The following is a 19,517-nucleotide window of genomic DNA, read 5'->3' on the forward strand; positions in this document are numbered from 1 at the left end:
GTTTGCACTGCATGCTCATGCAAACACATGCATGCACTAACACACACGTGCTAATTGTTGTTTTTCCAGGCTGAAGGAGGGTATGGAGCCTGCAACTGCAGCTGGTAATGTTTCAGGTTCCTTGTAAAGTCCCTGAGCGCCTGGATTGTGGTGGTGCTCCTACCAGTAAAATCTGGTTTAAGCTGGTAGTTGTCTTCCCCCCCCCCCCCCCCCCCCCCAGCTTCTTGCAGTGAGTGACGCAGGCTCGACAGCTCCAGATAGTGATGCTCTTTATTCATGGAGCAAGCATCACACACATTATGGCAATACCAGCTATGCACACACACCGTTCCTACCAGGATACCTAGCTGTGACCTGAGGGGACCGGGGAGAGGGAAGCTTCTTGTCTGTGCCCCTGTGGTCCTTGTCACCTCTGCAGCTTGACAACAAGAGAACCGATTAGTGTCAGTTGTGGTGGTGGTTCTTACTGATGGGGGCACAGACCCGGGTAAGATGTGGACTGAGACATTGTACATCTTGCTCTGCCTCCCCGTGGGTCTCTGGGGTGGGGGGGTTGCACTTGGGAGCAAGGGACGTCCTGGGAAATGCAGCCAGTGCCTGCAGCCACTCAGGTTGCTGGAGGTGTGAGAGACCTTTGCAGGCAGTTGCAGTTACTGATCTGCCTGGCACAGATCTCTGTTAAAACTTGTTGTCCTCTTCTCCCTCCCCCTCTCACCGCTGCATTTTAGTTCTCTTGCTGTTTTCCCCTTAGACAACTTGCTGCCCTCAATACGTGCACAGCTTCCCCTGTCTGCTTTACCTTGATATCCGCAGTCCTTTGTAAAATACAGTGCAAGGCTTTGCCTTTGCTTTTACGTGCCCCACCAGTGTGTAGACACCTCCGCTGTGGAATTTGTCAGCTTCCTGAAATTGTGTTTTAACTAGCCCTTGCAACACAACTGTGACTTGTGCTTCTAGGCAGTTAGTATTTACTAAGTTAAATGATGCTTCTTGGTAGTAAGTAAAAGTAATCATCCATTTTTCTGATATTGATAAACTTTAAAAAAAAATGTTTGTTTTGTAAAGACCAACCCATAGCTTATAGTCCCTAGCTTCAGTTGTTTGCAGGCAGAACTGGACAAACAACTAATAATGTTTGGAGTAGAAATGTGGGCAGGAAGAACAGAAAGCTGGGGCAAAGGAGCTGCTGTTTATGTGAAAGGAGAGCACTACTGGTGCTCAAAAGTGGCATTTCAGGTGAGTCAGCCCCAGAGTTGGTCTAAAAGCCAGGAATCCTGCTGCTTCCTAGTTCCCTTTTACACCTCTCACTGTTCCCAGCTGAGGAGCACACACTGATGTTTTGCCATACCTTGGAAGAAGAAATAAATGACCATGAGTAGAAGGGTAACTGCACTATGGTGTGTCGTAACACACCACCAGCTACGGTGTCACTAATGAACAAGCTGATGGATGACTTATTTACTCCACGGTCTGGAGGGAAGAGGCCACCTTTGCTGACACCCACCTCTGAGCAGTGTGAGGGCTCTGCACTGAAAGCAGTATGTCATCTGCAGTGGCAAAATCCCCCTTTTCCTTGTGCAGCTGGCTGCCATTTGGAAACCTCCAGTTCAAGCCTGATCCTGCTTAGCTTGTGGTGTGGCCTGAGGTTGTTTCATCTGCGAGGCAACCTGGTGCCAGCCAGGGTGGAGGTCTCTGCTCCTGGGGGACCTCTGTCCTGGTGGAAGAGTGGAGGAAGGACAAGGGGAATGCAGCCTGCTGTCGGGGAGAGGTGCTGCAGTAGATTAAAGCAGCTGCTGAGGGACTACTCCACTGAAGCTTGAAATCAGATTGTTTGACAAACATCATGTTAGAAGCACCTGGCTGGTTCTGTTTGCCCCACAGCTCCCTATCTCAGAGAGAAAACAAGGGTTTTCACTGCTCCAGAATCGCTTTACTCTTCCCTTCCCTCACTATGCCCCAGAGGGCAGATTGTCTGCCTGCAGTGAGCCACGGGTGTCTGCTGGAGATGGAGGGTGGTAGAAGACATTGGGAACCCCTCACCCCGATGGCATCCCCCTGTCTGAGAGACAGAGAGCTTATGGAGAGGTGGGTTTGTTTGGTGTGATTTTATTTTATTTTTTCCCAGCTCTGATTTTTGTTCTGCCTCATTTGCATATTGTGTTTTTTTCCAAGCCTCTGCATCTCCTTTCTTCCTCCCCCCCCTTTTTTTTTTAAATTCTCTTCTCTCTGCTAAAGATTGCTTCCTAACTCTCAAATGTCCCTCCCCCGCCTCACTCCCCCCCACTGCATTTTTCTTTCATCCTTTGTTCTTGATTGCTTGTGCCCGGGAGCAAAGAAAGGAAGAGGAAAGGATACCATCTCTCTGTGAAATACAGGAGAGAGAGAAAGGCAGGCAGGCAAAGTTGTCAGCCTGGCAGAGTGAGACTGAATCCATCTCAGGCACACACCGCGTGCCTTGAACACATGGGATTCACCTCCTCCATTACGCTTGCCGTGCAACGCCATGTGGCTCTGGTCCTGCCAGCCCTGGATGGGACTCCCCTGCAGAAATGTTGCTTTTGGCATCTGCTGCCCCAGGGGAATGAAATGGGGATGAGGGATGGACCAAAACCACCTGCCATGCCAGCCTAGATTACTAATAGGGTCCTTTGCATGGTCCCCTCCCAGTCCTGGTCCCACTGTGAATCCGCTGTGTCTCTCTCGCACAGGAGTATAGGTAATCATCTGAAATGTGTGTGCGCGCTGGCTGATACATCACATTTTCTTTTTCCTTCCATCTCCTCTCCCCCTGCATCAGCAGCGCTGCCATAATCTCTCAAAATCAACAGGCCATTACAGTCTGATGTAACTCAATGAGTACTCTGAGACAGAAATCCTGCAGTGTACTTAAAAATCCTAATGTAGAAACACAGTGCTGTCCTGCATTCTCCCTCCACCCTGTTTCCTGGTTTCTAGTGTAAAATCAGCATTGTTCTGTGTCTGCTCATAGGGTTTTTAGCAGAGCGGATTGCTAGGCTTCAGCTAGCTTTTTATTCTCTTCAGCTCCCAGAATCTCATACAGGGAGTCTAATCTCTTCTCCCCACCCCAACCTTCTCCCTTTTTTCCATTAGCTTTTTGGAGCGATGACTTTCAGCTCGTGCCTTAGGAGAGTGGAGGTTGCAGAGACCTTGCAGAGACCCTCTGTTTCGTCTGCCTTTACCTCTCTGGCCTGTCCCTCACCAGTGGAAAATGTGCTTTGGTTGATTAGACCCTGTGGGTGGGCAGTTCAGGTAAAGATGGGCCATGCCGCGTTTTGCACAGCAGAAATGTCTTTCTGCTGTTTGCCTTGTTTCCCTAGAAGAGCTTTATCTTAGATGTAGCCTTACATTTCAATCCTCCTTCTTAGTCCCCTCCCTTGAGTTTTTGTTGTAAGCCACATTTTTGCCTGAGAGGACTCTGATCTGTAAGTCTTATTGGAAAGGGGCATCTAGTCTCCTGATATTTGCAGGTTATTCCTATTTCTCAGAGGACTCTTCTGCATCTGAGACCTAGGTTGCAGGTCGATGCAATGGGGTAGCCCTAAATTCAATCTCTTATCCCACAGAACTGGATTTTTCATTAGTATTTTGGCTACATAAGATAAACATGAAAGATGGATGAAATTGTGAGATGCTTGCTGTATGAATCATGTTTACCGTCAATGGTTCTTCCAAGCCTTGTACCATGGCATCTTGCTGCGAGGACTGGGGTATCAACAGTTTGTGTGTCTCTGCTCTATTGGTGATGAGGTACTGTTAGTTCCCGTTTCTGACCTGGCCTGAGAAGGACCATAAATGAGTTGCTTGAGGTGGAATTCCAAAACTGGATGCCAGAAGATACTGTACCCCATAGCTCCTCTCCAGCCTGCCTGAGGTCTGAAGACAGGTATTGAACTGCTTATCAAAACCTGTAAAGTAAGCTACATCCTGAGAGGTAGAGAAAACAGTTGGTTTTGCTGTCTAGGATCCTGTGCATGATGACAGTGACTTGATCCCCTTCAAGAGCAGTCTCTCTTTTGCTTCTGTGGTCCACTGATGTTGCATGCAGATGACCAACACAAAAGAACTGGCAGAGGTGCATGATTTTCATTAGCTGTCAAAAAGAGATGAACAATTAGCAGAGTCACTTAGCTCTTCTGCCCCCAGGCCTAATCCAACACTCTCCTTTATGGAAAGAGTAAAAATGGCAGATTAGTGATGAAGCCTCTTGTTCAAAGGAACTGTTTGGGGTTCTTGTCAGTGGCAAAACCATCTGTTTTAACCAGGTAGTTCACTCAAAACTTTCCTGTGATGGGGTGGGTCCTTGGGTACCTCAGTGGAACTGAAGAAGTGTGGTCTTTGCTTCACGCCAGAGGCACACTGGCATGCTGCTTGGATCACTGACCCATTTGGTCCAATACACCGTCTTGGACACTGGAGCTGGCTGTGATACTGGAGCTGAGACCAAGCGTTGGTTGGAAAATGAAGAACTACTCCATTGTGGATAGTTTGGAGCAACGACCCTGAGATAGAAGCCGCTTCTTTATGTCTCTGTCAGTTGGCTTTCGTACACTTTGAAATGTGAGGGTCTGTACTAGTTTATAACTGATTTCCCATCTGATACCACTGTGGATGTTTTCATTATCCTTAGGAAAGTCTAATTGAATTAAGATACTGGCCAGTTTTTTTCTGGACTGTCAAAGCAGCTCCATGTGCTTCTATCCTGTGGCTGCAGAGGCTGTGATTTGGGAAGGCCTCCTTTCAGGCGGTGCCTGCATCTAAGAAACTTCACTTGTCCTCCACGTCCAAACATCCAGGGAGCCTCCTGCCAGAACTGCAGGCACTGGAGATGAAAATGAGGGACCCCTCTGTTCATGCTTATCCATACATCCAGCCAATGTGTTTTATAGCTTATCATCCACTGGTCCCAGTCACAGCATTACAGCTGCTCGAGCAGCTTGGGCTTCCCTTTTCCTTTACTTTCCCTTCTCTTCACCCCCTACCTTGCACTCCTTTAGAGAGAGAAGCTTCTTCTCTGGCTTGCTATAAAATCTGTCCTCTGGTACAAAAAGCTCCTGTACAGCTGCATGACTCTGGAAGAGACTTGCTGACCATCCCTGTTTTGTTGGTTCTCTCACATCTCTCATTTCACCTGAAAACACTCTCCTTTCCCTCTCTTGTCCCTCTTAGTGTTTCTCTTCTCCTTCCATTGTAGAGGTGAGCTCTTGAGCCAGTTGGGGATATTGATTAAATGTTTTTTTTTCTCTTTTGGAAAGTGTTAGTTTAAACAGTAATAAGTGTCTAAGATGCAGCATTTCATACAAGTTTCACAGGGAAAGGAATGCAGCGTTGTCTGGCTGCCCAGAATATCCCCTAGCCTGCCAGCTTAAAGGCCCTCCTCTGAGCTCGAGCAAGGCTTTGTGCCTGAGGTGGTGGGCAGAGTGTTTTTTTGGTGGTTGTCCTTACCGAAACAGATCCTGCTTCCCAGTCATGCCTGGGGACAGCAAGAGGGGAAGGAGTGAGCACCAGTGGCTTCGGAAACAGGCTTTGTCACCAGCAGCCAGGATCCATCTGTGCCTTCGGGCCCTTCCATGAGGAGGGGGAGGAGAGGCTTGTTTTGTTTTGTGTTTTGTTTTCTTAAAGCTTTGAAAAGGCGTGCGATCTACTGCAGCGTTATTAAGGCATTCTTACATCTGTGTGACTTCGGAAGCCAGTGTGCGATAAGTTTTTCCTGGAAAATGCCTTCAAAAGGTGTTGGACGGCGAAAGGGCAGCAGGACTGGGTGGAAGTTATGATCCAGGTACTTGTTGATATGATGCACCAAATAAGTGCGTGTCAAGCTGCAGGTCCATATTAAGTGGTACTGGCCGTGCTGTGGATGCGGTATCATTTACAACACATGCAGCTCAGGGAAAGGAGAGAAGGTATGCCATAACACTGGAGGGAAGGTGCTGGACAAGGACTCAACATGCTGTGTGTCAAACCAAAGTCTGCCTCTGCTGACGATGTTGTTTAGCTTCTCTGCATCTCCAGAAGAGGATGCGCCAGAGGGCTTCCCTTTGTAAGCTCTGGCTGTGGGTATCTGATGAGGAAGGCAGGAATTAGGCTTGAACCCCTTCTGACTGAGCTGGGGGAAGGAAAGCAGATGGAAGAACCTGAATGGAAGCAGGCTCACACTTAACCTGTACCGTTCATGATTTGGAGTTGAAACCTACTGCTCTGAGATGAGGCAGTATTGGGGTCTGGGTTGCAGGTGTCATGGTGTTTATAAGGGCATGGCTTTGTGGTGGGTTGAAGTAGATACAGATCAGCACAGTTGCCAAACAGAATGCACCCAGTTGCCTCCCACATTCCTTGTTACTGCTGCAAGTGTGCCGTGGTAAACTAACTTGGTAAAAACATAATTTTCCAGCCAGATTGAGTCAGGGAAATGTGCTGAGGAGAGGGAGTGAAGATGCAGGAGGGGCTTGTTTGCCCCTCTCAGCAGAAGTAAGGACTTGGATTGTCTTGACGTGTTATCCGACAACTTGTTTTCAGCTTATTTAGCTAACTCGTCTCCCTCTACCCTTTGCCCTCTTCTGTTATCCCCATTTAATAGTATTTCCCAGCTTCACGAGGGTGTGATGAGGGTATCGCAGGCTGAGAAGTGATCAGATGCGATGCGTGCATGTGTATATACATGTGTGAGAGGGAGAGAGACCTAAGATAGTCATTTCTGCTGGCAAGAGCTCTGCGGGGCAAGAAATGGCATTGGCAAGGGCTGCTGATGGGAGGGAGCGGGCTGCCTTGGCATGGCCGGGTCCCTGCAGAGCTTTCCAACACACTGCCCGGCCCGGTTGTGTTGTGCTGACCGTGCGTGACTCAGCTGAGCACTTGCCTCGGTGGCATTTCACAGTTTGTCTGTAACACAACAGCGCCGGAGCGCTGCCGCCCATCAATTGTGAAACTAAAGGGGGTGGCAGCAGTGGGCAGAAACCTATTGATTGCGCTGTAAATCAGAAGGCTGAGGGGAAAAGCCGGATTCCCGGGAAGATTGCAGGTCCGTCTCTCACCTGCTGCAGGCAGAAGAGTCTTTCTGCCACCTCCTCTGGGCACGCGCAACATCGGTACTTAAATCTTTTGTGTACAGGGACAATTGGTAGTCTGGGGTCTAAGATCAGTTCTAATTCTTTCCATACTTTGTGCAGGCAAGTGATGGGATTTCAGCAGGGCTGAATTAGGTCGGATAACCGATGCTAGAAGGTTCAGCCTTGCTTGAAAAGTAACCCTGAAGAGAAACAGGACAAGTGGGCTACTGGAGCTAGTGTGAGCCGGTGTAGAAAGGAGGCAGAACTTGATGCCTCTCCTTTTGGAATTGATGCCTGTTTTTGCAGCAGAAGACAAAGATCTGTGCCATAGCATTACCCCTCTCCCTTTTGCAAGCAGTGGGTTCTGCCCCTTAGTGCTCTGGGGACCACCTGGCTTCGGGAATGGAAAACTGGAGAACTTCCCTGGTGTCAGTCTGTGAAAGGAGACAACTCCAGGAAGAGTGAAGGTGTTGCTCTGGGGTGGAATGTGAGCTGATTAATGTGGGACAGAGACAGGACCTGATGCCAGGGCTGGAGAACACAGTGGAGTTAGAGATTTGGGGGACACGATGAATTGCTGGGCAGGAGATGGACAGATGGAGAGAGATCTTGGAGGGGGTCCCAAAATTGCCCTATTTAGTACATTTGGGAGAGTCATCACTCTTCTCATCACGCATATGTTTTGGGAATGGGCCAGGGGAGGTTTCAACAGAATCAGAATCACAAGCTCAGCTTTTTTTTAAAAAAAAAAACCCAAACAAAATCAGACTCATTATTTTGGGGTCATTCTTATATGCATTGAGAAGCTTTTCTAAAAAAATAAAAATCTGTTAACTGTTAATACTTCTTGGTTTTCCTACCCTTCCATTCTGAGAGGGAATTTTTGCCAGGCTCTGGATCAAGTATAAACAGGAGTTTCACATAGATTCAGGACAGATGTAGAGGCAACCTGGGAAAAGTGGAATGGCAGGAAATTATGTTGGTCACAACTGAAATGCTCAGCACAGCCAAAGCACTTGAGCTAGCGAACCTTTTTTACAGCATGTGTTGCCCCTGTGCCATAGATTGTTAATTTTTATTTTACCAGGAGCAGATGGAGAAAACCTCTGGGGATGGGATATTTCTCCTGTGACTGGAGAAGAGCCTGTGCGCGCTCCGGAGAGAGGAGAGTCACACCTCTTGCTTTGCTACGTCTGGGTTAGCAGGAAAGCTCCATGAAGATCATGGCTATACTGGATCCATGTTTGCTTAAGGTGCTGAGGGATGCTGAGGTCAGATGAGCTTACTCTGCTGCATTGGGGAACTGTTATAATAACTGCTGTTTCTGCTGTTACGGGCCACACCACGATGAGATATTTATTAGGCTAATGAGCAAATTATAATTCAAAGCTTCAGGATGAACAAAAAGAGAAATGTATGTTAGCTCCCAACTGGTAATGGTTGTAGGATCAGAGTTGCAGAATTCTTGAATTTCGGAGTTTTCCCAAGTGACCAGCACTTGGATGAGATGCAGCTATATATGAGTATGCGGTTATATTCTTAAACTTAGAAATGTATGTGAGCATTGCGGTCACAATATAGATTATGAGGGAAAAAGCAACCTTACCTCATTTCCTGCCTTTTTCTGTGTGAATTCTCATTCATAAAGCACAGAGAAGGGATATTTTTGTACAGTGTTTCCTAGGGGAATTTTTTTTTTTTTCCCCGCTAAAAGAAAATGCAGAAGACTTTGGTCATGCATTCAAATGCAGCTGTGTTTGCTTTGTGGTCTTGAGGTCTAAGTGTGCATTAGGACATGACCTGCCTAGTGTACCTGTTTTGTATCACCTCCGTACACAGAGGGGGGTTTTGTGTAAACTCTATTGACCTGCTATCCAAAGGCAGTTTTGGATTACGGTTTATCTGGGCTGGATTCAAATGGTGGCCTTAAGGAGAAACGCTCTAATCATGCGAGCTGTATGCTGCCTGAGTTTTGGAATCTTGCAAATATGTTGGCATTTATGTAATAAATACAAACTTTAAGAGTGTTTCTTTTCATTGAGGAACTCTTGACTTCATAAGCTTTTATTGTGAGCTGGTTGTTAGGGCTGAGAATTTGCCACTGACTCCCTCTCCCCACCCCAAAACAAACAAATAAATAGAACCATATGTAGTTGACTTCATCCTCCAAACAGCCTCTTAGGCTACTTGCCTATGAAATCAGCAGCTTTTTTTTTCTTTTTTTTTTTTCTTTCAAGTTTTGAGACATGCCAGACCACTGTAGGCTGTGTGGAGAAGGAAGATGTTAGCCCTAGCAAAAACTCTTAAGTCAGCTGTCAGCTTGATCCAAAGTATCAGTCATTTTCCCATAGCTAAAGTCACTGCAACATGTTTTTCTTGCCTCATTCCCTGTATTAAACGAGCTGCTGTAGCAAAGGGGTTTTAAAGACATTCTTTGTTGTTTGGGTTTGTTGTTTTTTTGGTTTGTTTTTTTTTTTTTTTTTTCCAAAATAGAAACATTTAATCATCTTTTTAATCATATTTCTCGATGTACAGCCAAACAACATTATTTTTTTCAGTGGCTGTTTCTGGTTTAGACTTGGCATAAATCTGTTTCGATTTGTCAATGGTGCGATCCAGTTCTGGCGATGAAGTGACCCGAGTACAGATCAGCCTGATCTGCATTTTATTCCGGCCGATGCTACTGACTTCCCATGTGGTCTTTGCTCAGTCACTTATAAATTTATCTTTTATTTCCGTTAGCTTTGAAATCAGGGTAGCGCTTGGTAAACTCTCAAAGGTTTTGTGGCTGTTTAATATAGTTGACTTGGTGGAGCATGCACCAGATCCTAATATTAGAGAAGGAGGGAAGCACCCTGTGACCCAGCAGAATTAGGGTGAGAGCATGAAGGGACAGAAAGGGACCAGTGACAGTAATGGGAAAAAAGGAAGAGGAAGTTCAGAGCAAGGGGTACCAGAGGGAAGCTGGTGTTGAGCTGTGGGGAATGTGGAGGGTTATGCAAAGGGTGAGAAGAAAGGAGATGCTGCAGATCAAAGAAGGAAAGGAAGTGGAGCACAAATGAAAGCAGTGGTTTGGAGAAAGGTGGGTTGAGTCAAGCAGTTGGAAGAAAGAAAAGGGAGGGAATAAGGAAAAAGGTTTGTTCAGGTCAATTTAGCTTTACAGATTACATTTATTTGATTTTTACTTTTGAGGCATTACCCTATGTTTCTAAACCTGGGGCAAAATCATGCTTTCTTTTTTTTTAAGCATCTCACGACTCTAAATTATCACGTTAAATGATATGGAGTAGGAAGACCTCTAAAATTGGCTCTTGAGGTCATACTGTTGTCTGATACCACCCTCCTTTCCCTAGAAAATAGCCCCTTGAACTCTTGAAAGTGTTAATGGCTTGGCACGGTCTCCTGCCAATTTGTCGAGGTGGCTTTCAAATTGTAGTCCTGTGCTGTTGATGAGAACTTCCTAACATGTAAAGCATTTAAGAACATCAACAAAAAGTAACTATGGAAAGGTTATTGTCTGTGGATTTTTTTTCTTCTTTTACTCTTTAGGGAAGAATGTGCCTGATTTAAAACTGTGCCCAAAACGCCTCTGGTTTTGTTTGTTCGGGTCTCAGTGGTGGTTGTCCTCTTTTCCCCACCGCCAGCTCTGCATGTGAGGAAGGAGCGGCAGGGAGAAGAGGTGCAGTGGGGATGGTTTGTGATGACTTGTTTCAGGAAATAAGAGTGGGGTGGCCCATGCTGGGTTGAAACAGGGGGGCTGGGGAGTGCTGCTGTTCCTATTGTTCTGCCAGACCACGTGGTTTGGCTACAGAGCAGCTGGTTGCCTAAATTAATGTTTAAAACTTCCCATTTTGAAAGGTGCTGGTTGAAAACATAATGAAGCACAATAAGAAACATTAAGACTGGTACTTTAAAACTACCTGAAGATAGATGAATCACTTGAAAATTCTCCCAGTAAAAGTATTTGTATTTTCTCTCACTGGACCAGTGTGTTGAAGCGTAACCTTTGGGTGTCGCACAAGTTTCTGCAGTGACTAATTAGGCAGTGGAAAAGCAGAGAAATCACCTCACCTCTGACCGCAGCACTAGTTTAAAAAGTTGTGGAAAATACAGGCAACCGCTGCAATCCCGGGTTGGAAGAGGGGGTGGAGATAGAGCGGCTGCCTTCCCCAGGGCTCTGGTTGGTGTTGCATTGACTAGCAGCACTCATAACTGCTGCTGCTAAGATTAATAAGGAGGAGAGACTTGTTCCTTAATGCACGATGGTCGTCTGTAGGAGCCAAAAGAGACTTTCAGGGGGTCCTGCTGCCACCCATCACCAGCGGCACAGAACGGGGCAGATGCCTTGCGCTGTCAGCAGTGCTGGGCAGCGGCTGCCTGCGGGACATGGAGGGATGTGGTGTGCCGGGCAGGATGGACCAAAGGCCCTTCCAGACACGGCAGCTCCTGTGTTGGGCTTTTAAGTCCTCCTTCACTGTCGGCTTGTCTCCTTCAGATGGTGACAGGCCTGTGAAATCTTCCAGGAGCTGCAGCATGTGTGTCTCCCTTGAAACTTGGGAGGGCAGGGGACGGGCAGGGAGGATTGGTTTTTTTTTTTCTTCTTGTTTTAGGCTTTTATTTGCCTGTTTTTTTTTTTCCCTGGAGAGTGCACAGCTCAGTATTTCAGGCTGGTTTTTGCCTTCAAGAAATTCCTATGAAACGATCAGAGGATTTGAGGGTCTGTGAGATGCTTCTGTATTTTGAGTCCTAATCACTTAGGTGAAGAAGAATAAGTAAATTATATATTGAACCGCTAACTGGTGCTGGGGGCCTGGTGGTTTCCATGGCAACCGGGCTGGAAATAGCTGCCTGTGACGTCACCAGCACGGCACAGGTAGAGTTGCATCCCGCCGCCGTTTCCCCCTGAAGAATGAGCGTGGCGGGTGCAAACACCTTGACGTTGCAATTAGCATATGCAAATATCCCAGCCACCCCGCGGTACCTGTCTGTCGCCGGGGTACACCGAGTTCACCGTGCGCACAGAAATGTCTGGGCCCTCTTGCAGGTACTGAGGGAGGCCGGGTCCCCCCCACTCCACACCTGCCCTCTCCGCATTGCTCGCTTTGGGGCGCAGAGCCGCAGGGTGAGGCCTGTCAGCCCCGTGTCTGGGTTGGGGGGCTCAGGTCTTCTCCTCCGGTGCCTGGTGATGCCCCAGTTGCCCGAGTTGCTCCTTGAATTCATCTTACAGCTGCAGTATTGCATGTGAGAAAGGAGAGGTTTCTAAACAGCTCGGCTTGGACGCCATTTCTTCTTTCTGGAGATGGATAAAAGACCTGGTAGGTTTGGTTTTGGGTTTTGTTTTTTTTTTTTTTTTTTTAAATTTGGTTGGTGTATTTTCTGTTGTTATTTTCTGGAGGATTTGGTTTTATTTTTCCTTTCTCTTTTATCTTTGAGACGCCAGGAATGTAAACTCTGGTCTTTTCTGGCATTGCTGAAGGACAAGTGGGAGGTGTAAATGAATTTATGAATGTGAGCATTTAAAACCTTAATTGAAGGGGTGAATGTGATGAATCTTTAACAAAGGCCTTCTCTACTCAAAATATTAATTACTTGTTGAAGTAAATACATTTTAAGCAAAACAACCAACCAGCCTGATTCAGCATGGTTATTTGTTTATCCTCATAGAGTCAAGACTGGAGGTTCTGCCTGAAGCCTCTTGCACTGTATCGTACTGTAGGTACGGGTGTGTCACACTCCTGTGTGACAGGGACCGTCCCACACTGGAGCCTGGGTAGATAATGGCAAGGTGGAAGTGAAGAGAAAGTCACTGTTCAGCTGTGGAATTGAATATCCTTTAGCCAGCAACAACAAAAAACCCACCTCACTGATGTGATTACCTAGCTCTACACACGATCAAAACACAGTAGATGTGATACTTTCTTCCACATGTTTTCTGGTGTTTGTGTTCAATTTAGTTTTAGCTGTCCCAAGTGATTGCACTTCCAATGTTTTCCTGAGAAGATGAGACCATATGCCTCCCTGTTAAGGTGATTTGTCCTCTTTTCCCCATGGAGCAACAGGCCTATGTTTTTTCTTTCTTGGTTTCCACTGGAGCTGAGCGTAGTCCAGGTAGCATTGAACAATCCCCTTTTTTGTTTGTGCCTGTCAGAGGTTTGTAGACAGTTCAGTTCCCAGCTCATTGGCCATTGCTTAGCAAGCTCTCATATTTAGTCCTTGTGTTTGTAAATTGATTTCTGGTTCTTGGTAATGTACTTGTTGCTCTTCTGCAACCTTCTATTTTATCATGATTTTTTTCAGCAGGTTTAACCCAGAGTTAAATACCAGCTTTCAGGTATGGTTGCAACCAAAATAATTTGAGGCTTGTCAGCTCTAAAGGCTGCTAATAATACTGCAAGCACATGCAGCCAGCGCAGCTATTTGCTTGCAGCAGTGCCCACCTGTACACAGAAGTAGCTCTGTTACAACAGTCTTCTCCAGGAGACTGCCCACCGATGCATCCTGCATCTCCTGCGCCTGCATCATTGCAATAACTGTGAATAGAAAATGCTGATGTTTCAGTTGTGACAGCTGGCTCTCTCAGGAAGGGTCTCATACTGTCTCTTCACTTTGGTCAAAGTAGGTGCACTCTGGATGATGTTTTACATTTAGCTGTAAATGCTTATCTGTCATACAGACATAAAAACATTCAGTGTTTATAACGAGCAAAAAGACACTGAGTGTTGTTTGCAGATAGCGTGCTGCACGGACCACGTATTATGCTTCAAAGGCCAGCAGTGACCTGTGGACCACAGTTTGGGTGATGCTGTTCTAGGGCCTTATCTATACTAGGAAAAAAGGAGGACAAACAATGCATAGTTTATCGTTTCATTGTAAAGCTAAATGACATTGTGGGTTCTGGGTTTTTTTTAATATCAGGAGTTGATTCTGGAGTGTGCTGCAGCTGTGTTTCTGCTGCCAGAGGTGAAATAACTGTCCTGATTTCGTCAGCGTAGATGCAGATAAATGTGCTTGGAACTACAGAGGACTCCTACTGTTATCATGTACCTCCTTTTGGAAGCATCTCCCAAGTATTAGTAGCTCCTTTTTCCCTCTTTGGATGGACTACTTTAAATCATTCATGTTGTTGTGGCTTCCAAGGGTTTTTTCTTCCTCAAATACTTGGTTTGTAGACAGTGCCATGAAGAAGTTAATAGATACGAATATGAAAATTATGAAGATCTCCAAAACCTTACTGACAAGGGAAACCTTGCAATGCATTTCACTGCTGCCATCCCTAGTTAGCTGTGCTACCACTAGTGATGAGGCAGAGGAGTTTTAGATCATCTGTGTCTCATTAGAGGCAACTTCAGAATTTAGAAGAACTGAACACCTACCACTCATGGCTCCTGAGCAGTCGTGAAAACCTGGTCTTTGTTTAGACACCTTAGTGTTAGCTGAGCTTTTAGAAGATGCTTTCCCTATTTAGACCTGCAATGATCAGGTATGGTATGATGCGTGAAGGACTACCATCAGCACTTCTGTCTTAAGGTACCTACTGCTATTAACACTTGCAGTGTTCCCCAGGGTTTTCTAACACCTCCTGTCTTTTATGCATCTGTCTTTCAGAAGGTGAAATCCTTGGGTCAAAAATGGGCACAGTTTTTTGTCATATAGGCATGTTAATAGGATGAGAAAGAACAGCACTGCTGAATGTTCCCATCAGAGTTGTTGGCAAATGCATCTGTCAGGAAGGACTTGGTGATGGGTATTAGGATAATGAGCCACAGGGAAGAGGACTATGACTTTTCACTCCTTGTCACCTCTACTTTTCTACCAATTCATGAGGTCTTCACAAAAAGGAGAAGCTGTTACTGCTGCTGGCTGCACAACGCATAGTTCTTGGTCTCTGCAGATGCTGTGTATAACCTCTGTGCTGTGGTATTGCTTGGGAAGGTTGAAAGCTGAGAAGGTAGGGGTTTATTGTCTTTTACACTGAAGCTTATTCAGGTCGCAGTGGCTGCAGTCTTCAGAATTAGATGGTTTGCGTTTGGAGTTAGGGTGTCATTGGTGGGGCCTACTGGGGTGAACCAGGTGTTTATGCACCCTAAAAATACCACTTTGTCTTTCCTCTGCCAGAGGGTGGACGGGACGGGGAACAGGACTGAGTGCGGGACTCAGGGAGTGAGAGGGATGTCGGGGGGGGGGACGGGACATGAACTTCAGGGGATGAGTCTGGCAGCTGGAAGGAGTTGGACCCTGTTTAAAATGGCTGCCGCCGCATTCAAGGGGCCATTTTAAGTGCCTGTTATCCTACTCTCGCTTAAGGGTGTAATTTGAATGAATGTGAAGCCAACAGAAATGTTAGATTCCAGTACAAATCTGTTCTGATTTGGGGATTCATCAGAGCCCCAACAATGTGTAAAGTACTGTGGGATGAGAGGTGATATATTGTGGAAATGTAAGATATGAATTTTATATTTATTACTGACTTGGCAGGGTGCTTTTCACATCACCATTCTGGTACAATTTTGATTAGATTTTTATGCTGAGCACTGGAGAAACACTGCTCGTGTGTACGTAATTCTCTCTCCCTTTAGTGCTTCTCTTCTCTGATAAGGAGAACTCTGTGCTGATGAAAGAGACAGGGTTGACAGTCCTTGCACTGTAACGATACAGTTTAGACAATGCCAGTAAAAACTTCCTCTGCCAGCTTGGAGGATGTGTGTTGACATGGAGCAGAGTGCTGCTAGCAGCGGGAGGCCAGGTAAGTTTCTGTGTCTTGCCCAATTCCTGACCTCTGCAAGAGTTCAGAAGGGTGATGGTAGTTTCTGTGATGTTGATGCGTATGGGGACTTGTTCAATGGTCCTTAGTCCATGTGTTGCTCTCATTTGTCACAAATTGTTGTCTTGTAACGGATTTTGTTTACTCCCAGCGTGTGCTGGCTCTGAACTAGCATTGAAAGCAGATAAAATTAATCTGCAGATGGAGTGCTGTCTGTTTTCTCACAGGTACTTGTTTTCATTAATGGGTAAAGCATCAGGAAAATACCCTTCTCTGTAGACCACCTTACAAAGAGTTCTGGGACAGTGGTAAATCTGTTGTGTATATTTATATTTAGTTATTTGTACAACCCTCATCTTTTGTATAGAGCTTTTTACAAGCAGTGATGCATGTATTCTACCTTGCTTTGTGTCAAAACTAGTAGTGTCCCCATATTATAGCTTCATAAAGAATGGTGTTGTGTGGTTTGAGATGGTGCAGAAGGTCTGCATCAAAACTGGGAACTGAACCCAGACTTCTGGGATTCTCAGTTCGGTGTCCAATACCCAGGAAGAAAGAGAGAGGAGACAGGATGATTTTTGTGCTTATTTAAAGATGTATTTACATAGGTTTGTGTTGAATCTGCTTCTGGAGATGAACAGCTTCAATGTCGCACTTTTCATTAGAATAATTGTCTTAAGAAGGGGCTTAAAATGGTAAAAATCTAGTAGTTCTTTGCATCTTCACCACAAACAGCATTGCAATGGTACTGCAGAAATGCATTTGGCTTGTGGCATTTGGTAGAACCAAAAGGTTTGACTCAATCTGATATTGGCAGATCAAAATGTATGAAACAGACGATTGCCAGCAAGTTGATTTACCACAATGAGATAAGTAGTTGTCATCTGGGCAATAGTAGTTTGACTCTGTGATCCTTCTTCATTGCACTAAGTAGTAAAATGTTTGCTTAAACCATCAGGAGGTTGGGTTGGTTCAGTGTTACTGTGACTCAGCTGGCAAATGGTAACTTGTTAGTCATAGTAACTCAGTTGCTTACTTCTGTGTTTGCATCTCTTGGACTGATTTTGGTGGGTAGCCATTGTCAATGAAAGGCAAGTGAAAGGAAAAGCCTGGGAGTTACCTCTCTCCTCACCGCTCGCCTGGACAGAAGCAGATCTGCCTGCAGAGTTGCTGGCTGGTTGGCGAAAAAAAAAAGGAAAAATATTTGTCTGGGTCTAAGTTGCTGGCCTACTGAAATAAATTTGTCACCCTTATCAGAGCTGTGAATTCTTATATTTAAAGTTTTGGCAGCAAATGGACGAGGCTTAAGGTGGTGTTACATGGGTTAGTAGTTCAGCCCCTACCTTCCCACAGCTGGAAGACTGTCTCTTTGCAGAAAAGGTGGAGAACCTTTCCCTTGTTGAGAGCCAAGCTGGCCTTTCGGACGGCCACACATCAGCCCTTACCTTCGTGTTACCCAGCAGTGATGTGTGAAGATGTGTGGCTCCAGCCTACGCAAAATGAACTCACAGCCTGTGCCCAGCCCTCGGACTGCAGATCTTCTACCTGAGGTCTAAAACCTTAAATAGCCCACATTCGGGGCCCACCTCTTCATGAGGAAACTTTGCTTGCAGTGTAAAACCACTGTGCACTTACACTTGTTCATGCAGGGAAGTTGGCATGCAGTAAGCTGGGGTGTGAGTTTATGGCGTGAGTTCTGGACTATTTTGTGTGGGCATTTTTCATACTTAACTAAGAGCTGAGCTGCTCGCTGCAGTGGTGTCGAGTAAGAGTGGCGATGGCGTGAGCTGGTGTGCAGCGCCCGGCATGCTGTCTGTTCAGAGCGCAGCTTATCGCTCCCTTCCCAGGGTGAACAAGCCCTTGGCTAATGTTTGGATTTTACAGGAGGCCACGCGGGATCAGAGCAGTGGCAAGGTGATGGGGTGGGACCGAGGAGCTGCGTGGCTGGCAGGGCTGTGCGCACCGCAGCAGACACAGCTGGGACGTGGCTGGCTTAAGCGTGCCGTGGACAAGGCAGGAGCATCGGTAACGCAAGTGGAAAGCGCCTGTATGGGGAAGGGGGCAGCGTCCCAGAAAGCAGAAGAGAGGGAAGCCCCCGGATCCTGCTGGCTGCAGGTCGTGCCAGCAGGACCCTGCCTTTGTCCTGCGCTGGCCTTGGCAGAGCCCACGGGCAGGCCGCCGGTGCTCGGCGGAGGAAGGAAGGGAGCAAGCGCTTCCCATGGTAGAGCACGAGCTGGCATCTGAGCAGCCTCACCTCTGCCCCGCTGGCTCTCGGCAGCCCTTCCTGGCTGCCTGCCACCTCTCCCCGGCTGCCAGCCACCAGCCTGCCGGCAGGCACCCCATCCCCTGCCCGGGCTGGGAGCAGGTAGGCGAGAGGTGGGCTGCGGAGAGGACCAGCTCCCTCGGGGCCCCGATCCGCCCCGGCAGAGCAGCCGGCCTCCCCCCGGCTCCCCGTGTCAAGCGCGTGTTTAAGCCTGTGCTAGTCTCCTGGACACCTTCCCGGTGAGTTTTCCAGAGAATGACTACAGATGAAATGCAATTAGACACAGATGGACGGGGGGGGGGGGGAGGGGTGGGAGACGAGCCGAGTTTGAAAATGGGGGGAGGGGAGTGATTAATTGCGAGGCCGTGAGGCAGACCGGTGCGTGCGAGAGAGGGATGTGTGCGAGGACCAGAGGTCCCGGCTGGGAGATGCTCGCTGGGCCGGGGCCGGGAACCTGAGGAGGTGTCTCTGCTCTCAACTGCTGCTGCCGCCGCCGTTGTGGTTGTTGGAGAGCCAGAGGGAAGCAGCAGGCGTGTCTCAGGGATGATTAATCATGTATGGCAGCAGCGAGGAAGGAGGACGCGGTGCGCGCACGGAGACCAGCACCTCGCCTACCTCTGCGCGCCTTTGGCTTGCTGGCGGCAATCTCTTCTGCTCTGAAATCCAGCCCCGGAGGACGGCAGGCAGAGGGGGACCATGTTTCACCTGAGCCAAGAGACGGCTCTGTACTCACCCCATCCTCCAGGAGCTTTGAGGCTCCAGAAACTGACATCTCCTGGGTCTGGGGAAGAATGAAAAAAATCTGAGAGCAGGGAGTTGAGCTAGTCCAGGTGGGAGGAGAGGCAGACCTGATTGAAGGTTTAATTAGCGAGGAGCATGGAAGAAACAAAAGTGGGTTTGGCAACAGCAGGCTGCGAGAGCTTCCCAGTTGGAGAGATGGGGACAGGGCACAGAGCAGTGCAGACTGGTGCAGGTGTCCCTTTGCCTCAAGACTTGTCAGCCTCCTCTCCCTCCACACCCTGGCACTACCTGAAAAAAGTGAGATTTAAACATAAATTGGTTTCTGTTTGGGGGAAGGAGTTTGGTTTTAAGTCTCCAGGATTTGACTTCTTATTGCTTTGAAGAAAAGCTTAAGAACTAGAAACCTGCTGGGTTTTTTTTGTATGTGTGATTCTTTGAGAGGTCAGAGCCCTGCACAAGGAGGGAACCAGAAGATCAGAATATCAGAAACTTCCGAAGTAGGAGACACATGGTTAAACCAGGACCACTGGCAGGCCTGCAACTTTTAACCAGGCTTCCCAGTCTAATGGCTATTACCTGCAGTGGTCTGCACGCACATCTTCCCCTTGCAATTTCCCTGCAAGTAGCTGAAAGCGTCCCCTTTTCTCTGCATCCCCCATCAAAGCTGAGGCAATATTCTTCCCACAGT

General features: G+C 47.2%; 1 protein-coding gene across 5 annotated transcripts in view; it reads left to right on the forward strand.

Moving 5' to 3' along the window:
* Nucleotides 1-19,517, forward strand: part of TCF20 (transcription factor 20) — a 132,006-nt gene that overhangs the window by 27,876 nt on the left and 84,613 nt on the right. For 2 of the 5 annotated variants that reach the window (XR_003927291.1, XM_041118247.1), the window contains exon 1: nt 17,829-17,850. The exons of 2 other annotated variants lie outside the window; for them this stretch is intronic. Coding sequence is in view for 1 of the 3 variants with exons in the window: in XM_030041547.2 (XP_029897407.1) it covers nt 17,632-17,850 (219 nt within the window). In the remaining 2 variants the exon portion in view is untranslated. Of the gene's footprint in view, nt 1-15,295; nt 17,851-19,517 lie in introns of those variants that run through there. One more of the 5 variants, XM_030041547.2, reaches the window with a different exon arrangement.

Source organism: Aquila chrysaetos, chromosome 17 (assembly GCF_900496995.4).
Source record: "Aquila chrysaetos chrysaetos chromosome 17, bAquChr1.4, whole genome shotgun sequence".
NCBI classification, from domain to species: Eukaryota; Metazoa; Chordata; class Aves; order Accipitriformes; family Accipitridae; genus Aquila; species Aquila chrysaetos.